This window comes from Oncorhynchus mykiss, chromosome 8 (genome assembly GCF_013265735.2).
Source record: "Oncorhynchus mykiss isolate Arlee chromosome 8, USDA_OmykA_1.1, whole genome shotgun sequence".
NCBI lineage: Eukaryota > Metazoa > Chordata > Actinopteri > Salmoniformes > Salmonidae > Oncorhynchus > Oncorhynchus mykiss.
In genome coordinates this window covers 16,623,344-16,630,615 of record NC_048572.1, presented here as the reverse complement: position 1 = coordinate 16,630,615, position 7,272 = coordinate 16,623,344, and the positions used below count along the sequence as shown (strand labels likewise).

The 7,272-nt window shown below is 41.9% G+C and overlaps 1 protein-coding gene across 1 annotated transcript; it reads right to left on the bottom strand.

Moving 5' to 3' along the window:
• Positions 1-347: 347 nt before the first annotated feature.
• Positions 348-5,773, bottom strand: LOC110529497 (proline-rich nuclear receptor coactivator 1). The gene is made up of 2 exons (XM_021611734.2): positions 4,891-5,773; positions 348-1,965 (listed from the first exon to the last, which is right to left on the bottom strand). The coding sequence occupies exons 1-2, from the start codon at positions 5,227-5,229 to the stop codon at positions 1,489-1,491; spliced, it is 816 nt and encodes a 271-aa protein (XP_021467409.2). The 5' UTR covers positions 5,230-5,773; the 3' UTR covers positions 348-1,488.
• Positions 5,774-7,272: the final 1,499 nt, after the last annotated feature.

Sequence of the window (7,272 nt, the reverse complement as noted above, 5' to 3'; positions counted from 1 at the left end):
CATTGCTATACCCCTGCCCAGTCATGTGAAATCCATAGATTAGGGGACCAATTAATTTTTCAATTGGCTGATTTCCTTATATGAACTATAAAACTCAAGTCAAATCTTTGAAATTGGGTTTATATTTTTGTTCGGTATAGTGTTACATGTTCATTTTTCACTGTTGTGTAAGTTATTTATCCGCAACCACTACAATCAATGCTGAAACTTGAGTACTAGTTCCCTGATGTTGTATGTTATTCGATTACTAAACCAATAAACGTGTGGGGAGACTGACAGGCATTGTGAAGTCTGACATCTTAGCATTTTCAACTTGTGAGGGCAAATGGTAACAGACAGAAAACATGTAAGGGGTAGCCAATATTTTAATTTCAATTTAGATATGAAATGCATCATAAAATTTAAAAAATTCTAATTGCAAAGTGAGAGTATTGCTTTAAGATGTATACAAATTTAGTCACTGGACTTAACATTTTGAACATTTGCAAAAAACAAAATTCAATCTTTGGTACAGTAATACAATTTCATTTTTGTGTGACACGGAGTGAAGGAACAAGAACTAGCAGCTGCCTAGCTCTAGGGGGAAGGGGTCAAATGTGTGTTACATAATAATAAAAGACCATGTCATTCATCTTTCTTCCGGTAAACATTCTCAGCGCTTTAGATGGAACAACACTGGTGATCAGGGGGCCAATGAAAGGAAAAGGAAAAACAAAAAGAGAAATGTGTCAGTGCTGGAGAGATTCAAAACAAAGGGCACTCAGTCAGTGCTCGTGCTGAATTTGTCTGTTTCCTGCAGCGGCAGTTGTCCTCGTCATCAGAGGGGGAATTTTTGATTTTGAGACTCACATTTGTCACTCCATCTTCTCGATGTCGTTCACCCAGCTGGCTCCCTCTGTCGTTGAGCCTGGGGACGAGGTTACCGTCTTCAAGACCGTCCTTCCAGAGAGTTCCCTGAAGATTGTGGGTCCTCCCTGCAGTGCATTCAAGGCAATAGCAGTCACAACTGGTGGGCTGAAGTTCACAGAACCCCAAACCTTCACACAACTATTCTTGCTTGCCATTGTGGTGACTCGTGTTGGTTCAGTCAGTCTTGTGCAAATCTGTAAGATAATCTTTCTTACGTTTAATACGTCCCAATGGGCACTGCAGCCCATTATTGGAACAGTAAGTGCACCAGCTCAAGGTGAACATCTTTTTTAGGCTTCAGTAACAAAACTATACTTTCTGTTAAAATAACATGAAAAATATACACTTATATTACATGTTTACAGTATATACATTTACACAAGTTCATAAAAAATCCCCCCAAAAACAAGGCCGCTTGCTCAGAACATGTGAAATTGTATTACAGATCAAAAACTCATTACATTCTGTTGCTGTTAAGTTATTGTTCCAGTTCTTTCAGAGTCCAAATTCTTCGGTGCCAAATTTGTCATTGATCAGGTATAGACGGATCTTTTTGATAAGATTTTCCATCCATTGAGATCATGGTTTATCTTGAACCTTCAGCAGAGACTTCAAATGAAACGTAATTTGCTCTCGGCTGTGGTCGGAATGTTGGGGGGCGGTCTCGCCGACCCAATGACTCGGTGGTTTGGGCAGGACACTTGGAGACGGGGGCTCGCTGAATTTAGCTCCAGCATAGATCTTCTCTCCGTCTTTCAGCTCATCCTCAGGTACAAGCTCAGCTGGGGATACAGTCACAATCTTGACATTGTTAACTGAGTTGAAGGGATTCTTCTCTCTACGGAGGAGCTGAAAGGGAGCAGAATTGGGCTTTGTGTGGCAGCTGTTGTCATATTTCTGTACTGAGGGAGCATTGCAAGGTGCATTAACGTGCCTGCTCCTTTGGCTCCGGGTGTTGAGATTTTGGGCAGCTTGATCGAGTCTATCGAGGTTGTGGACAGACTGGTCACCTGGTGTTGTGGCCCTCTCCACTCTCCCATTTTTTGACTTCAGCAGCTGGGAGGAAAGAGAAACAAACATTACAGTTTCACAAGGTCTGAACCATTCTAAATGTTACGCAAATAGTTTCTACTCTGAAGAACGCTTAAGCAAACATTAAGCAAACATAAAAATCATTTCCAGTTCCATCATTTATTTTTGGTGTCAATGCGATATGTAAACATCTCAGGAACTGGCACGTCGCAGGCATTGTTGAAATCCTTCATAACATTTCGTAAGATGGCGTCGGAGAAGAAGGCAGCCATTTTATGTGCCCCCAGCCGATTGTTTTTTTTGTTTGTTTATTTGCAACTTGTTTTTTGTACATAATGTTGCTGCTACCATCTGTTATGACCGAAAACAACTTCTAGACATCAGGACTGCGATTACTCACCACGGACTAGCAGAATCCTTTATTTTCTTTCATGACTCTGAGCCCGACGCAAAGGATATACGGCTTTCTAGGGAACAGGCCCCGATCCCCATGATCTGCGTGAAGAGGAGGCCGAGAAAGAGGCCGAAGGTCGGGCTGCCTTCTGTAAATTCGTAGGCGATCGAATAAACCCCCACTTCCCTCCATTCGGCTAGCAAACGTGCAATCTTTGGAGAATAAAATCGACGAGATACGCGGAAGATTAAACTACCAACGCGACATTAAAAACTAACATCTCATGCTTCACGGAGTCATGACTGAACGACAACAATATCAACATACAGCTGGCTGGTTATACGATGTACCAGCAGGATAGAACAGCGGTGTCTGGTAAGACAAGGTGCGGAGGACTAGGTATTTTTGTAAACAGCTGGTGCATGATATCTAAGTAAGTCTCAAGCTATTGCTGACCTGTGGTAGAGTATCTCATGATAAACTGGAGACCACACTACCTACAGAGATAATTTTCATCTGTATTCCACCATAAGCAAACAAGAAAACACTCATACAGAGACAGCGCTCCTAGTAGCCGGGGACTTTAATGCAGGGAAACTTAAATCCGTTTCACCAAATTTCTATCAGCATGTTAAACGTGCAACCAGAGGAAAAATAATTCTGAACCACCTATACTCCACACAGAAATGCATACAAAGCTCTCCCTCCATTCGGCAAATCTGACCATAATTATATACTCCTGATACCTGCTTACAAGCAAAGATTAAAGCAGGATGCACTAGTGACTAGATAAAAAAAAGCAGTCAGAGGAAGCAGATGCTAAGCTACAGGACTGTTTTGCTAGCACCGACTGGAATATGCTCCGGGATTCCTCTGATGGCACCACATCAGTCATTGGCTTGATAAATAAATGCATCGATGACGTTGTCCCCACAGTGACCACACGTACATACCCCACCCAGAAGCCATAGATTACAGGCAGCATCCGCACTGAGCTAAAGGGTAGAGCTGCCATTTTCAAGGAGCGGGACTCTAACCCGGAAGCTTATAAGAAACCCTACTATGCCCTCCGACAGACAAACCATCAAACAGGCAAAACATCAATAAGGGACTAAGATCGAATCGTACTAAACCGGCTCAGACACTCGTCGGATGTGGCAGGGCTTGCAAACCATTACAGACAACAAAGGGAAGCACAGCCGAGAGCTGCCCAGTGTGGATCCTACCAGATGAGCTAAACTACTTCAATGCTCGCGTCGAGGCAAATAACACTGAAACATGCATGAGAGCACCATCTGTTCCGGACAACTGTGTGATCACGCTCTCCGCAGCCGATGTGAGTAAGACCTTTAGCCAGGTCAACATTCACAAGGCCAGACAGATTACCAGGACGTGTACTGCGAGCATGCACTGACCAACTGGTAAATAACTTCACTGACATTTTCAACCTGTCCCTGTCCGAGTCTGTAAAACCAACATGTTTTAAGCAGACCACCATAATCCCTGTGCCCAAGAACACTAAGGTAACCTGCCGATCTATGCAGTCACTTTAATAACTCTACCTACATGTACATACTACCTCAACTAACCAGTGCCCCTGCACATTGACTCTGTATCAGTATCCCCCTGTATATAGTCTCGCTATTGTTATTTTACTGCTGCTCTTTAATTACTTGTTACTTTTCTCTTATCTGCATTTTTTGTTTTAAAATGAATTGTTGGTTAGGGGCTCGTAAATAAGCATTTTACTGTACGGTCTACACCTGTTGTATTCGGCGCATGTGACTAATACATTTGATTTGATAACAAGTAACCTAAATACCTGTAGCACATCTACTCAGGCCAACCTTTAATAAACATTGATTGTACAATGTGTACCAAATTCCTATGTCATTGGGCTGCATTCCGTATTATTTTTTTTGTGCATAACGTTCAATTAAACCGAAACAATGCTGTTCTGAACAACAACTTGAAAAACAGGGAGGGGTTTTGAACACTGTCAACATGGCCACTTCCGTTTAAATATGTTACTCATTGCTTCAAGCCACACCCACCAAAGATACCATGGTCTGTTCAAGAAAGTTCAGTTCGATTAAACGTTTGCTATGTTACGGATTGCACTGAACAAGTTCCCCCAACCCGTTCAACATTCTTTGAGGTATGTTTGATCCGTTTGGTGGGTGTGGCTTGGAACAATGAGTGACGTATTTAAAGGGAAGCAGCCGTGCTGACAGCGTTCCCCAACCCCGTTATTAAAATTGTTATATATTTTTTTAAAGTGGTCATTCACCCAGTGCATAGTTTCCCAAAGTCGTTTTGGTTGGATCCAAGTTTGGGAAACCCTGATCTAGTGAGCGCACCATTTTACAATGGCTTAACATCAATTTGTACATTTAAATGTTTTTGCCCTAAACATAAAGGGGGAAATTACTCCACGTTGCATAGTGCGTGTGTTTACATGGATAAATGCAGCATAATGTTTTACTAACAATGGACAAAGTAATAACCACATGTACAAACTCCATCTACTTCACTAAATTAACTGAATAATATACCTCTTTCTTTGTCCCCTGCTTTAGATGGTGACAGGTCAGCAGAGTCGCCTGGGTCCGGTGGGTTGCGAGTTCGGCACTTGGGGCTTTACAAGCTGCGACATTGTTGTTGATGTCTGCAAGCCGTGTGGGATTGTTTCTCAGCGTTTTTTGGCGCGGTTGTTGGTGTGTCCGCTGTAACCCTGACGTTGTTGAACGCAATTTTCTCCCACCTTTCTTCAACAGTGCTTGCCTTGTTTTGCCTAGGCTTGCCCCGACGTGGTAGGAAGTCAAAATGGATGGCTTATTGTTTTCAACGTTGTCCAGATTTGGTTCAATATTTATTAGTGATTCGCCCAACATGACTTCAAAGTGGAGAGGGTAGGACACATCAACGAAACTAGCTAGTTTAATTTTTTCGAAAGTGGTAAGTAGGCTAACTTTAACCAGCTAGCCAACGACGTTAGTTCACCTCACTACTACAACAATCAACAGCTAACGACGACGTTATTTAGTACGTAGATTGTGGAACTGAAGTCGGCCCGAAAACCTCGATGCAGTGGGGTTTTGATAAATTGAAGAAGAGTACACCGATGTTGATAACGTAATCTTGTAACTCGAAGCACGATCTTCGAGATGGCGTAGAAGCTATGGAAATGGCGCGGGACAACTTCCCGATTGTATTTCAGGGGAAGCTGAAACACACGCCCACTTATTTCAAAACAAAGGATAGGAGAGCAACACGGTTTTAACGTACATTACGTTAATTGCTACTAGTAGCTAATAGAATAACACAATGCCATTATATTTGGTTTATAAGTGAACGCGAATGCGTGCTCCGCGAAAAGGTAGCAGCAGTGAATAAATAAACCATTGGTTTCGAAAGCAGGAAATTGCAGATCTCCCATGTTCGAAATTACGTCATGTATGATGGTGTCATACTCATGACCGGTACTTTCCACAGGGAGAGGCTATTGCCGTGTTCAAAACAACTGGGAACTCTGAAAAATACAAGGTCAGTTCAGTGGACGTCAGTGATCTTCAGGTCGGAAAGACGGAGCTCTAGAAAGAGGCCCGAGTTGGAAATCCGAGTTGGATGACGATTCAAGTCGATCCTGTCGGAGGTCGTTTTTTTCCTAGTTCCAAATTGTTTTAAACGCACTGAAGTCCGAAGTCGAGAGTTCCCCATGCCGCGTTCAGAACAACTGGGAACTCGGAAATCTCCGACTTCAAAAGCTATTCGACACCACAAGGTCCCAGCTACTATCTAATCAACACAGCATTGACATTTTCCCATCCCTGGTTAAAAAAAGCCTAACCTAACACAATATGGGGCGGCAGGTAGCCTAGTGGTTAGAGCATTGAACTAATAACCAAAAGATTGCGAGGTAAAAATCTGTCGTTCTACCACTGAACAAGGACAGCACTGTTCCTAGGCAGACATTGAAAATAACAATTTGTTCTTAACTGACTTGCCTATTTAAAGACAGATGAAAAAAATCTGCCAATTAATTTCCAGCAATATTGCCCATGTCTGTCTTTGTGGTGTATCACTCCGTGCCTAGTCAGTTGATGTGATAACCATCTTAGAAGTATATCGAAATTACGTAATGTAGAAGTATATAATTTGGATCTATTATTTGCAAACTTTGCCATGAAATGGGCAGCAGCAGTACAGAATCCTTGCTAGTCCTGCACACTGGACAGCACCTTCCTCATTAAAGGGGAATTACATAAAAACAATTCTAATTTGTTAGCTTTCTTTCGTATTCTGGTGTGATTTAAGCATAAACATGGACTCTGAAACATCTCATTTCGTTTCTTCTCTATGAACAGTTGTAATTTTGAGAGTGAAAAAAACATATAAATTCTAAGACCAGGAAAAGTACAAATCTGAAAACATAATTTGGGAAAATTTAAAACATAATTTGGGGAAAAAATAACAGATTTCATGGGGCCCCTCTTAAGAGTTGTTTATTAACCATTATTTTACCAGATATATTGACAGAAAACATAGTGAACTCCTTTCTCTTGTACAATAAGGACCCGGGAAGAGTTGCAGGGGAAAGAAGAGAATAATGCCTATTTGAAAGCTAGAAGAAAGTGAGTATCTCACGACATGTTTCATTAGTAGCTCTCATGCTAGAAAAGGTTGGATACCTCTGGGCTACACTATGTAGCTACTTCCATCTCCTTAATGCGGCAAGCGGGAGTGAAGGACACTAGTGTGCCCGGTGTTGTTGTGTTGCCTGCTTACAGCGCAAACTCTCCCCATTGAGCAGTGTTTATCTGCAGGCCTATCACAGTGACATCCAAATTGTTACTGCCAATATTACAAGTTATTTATCTGTATTCTGTAATGGCTGCTATCCTACTCTAAATAAAATGTATTGGGATGGAAAAAAT

Coding starts and splice junctions, on each gene's coding strand:
- LOC110529497 (XM_021611734.2), bottom strand. CDS start 5,229: ATGTTGGGCGAATCACTAATAAATATTGAACCAAATCTGGACAACGTT. Junction 1,966..4,890: donor AGCAGGGGACAAAGAAAGAG/GTATATTATTCA, acceptor CTTTCCTCCCAG/CTGCTGAAGTCAAAAAATGG.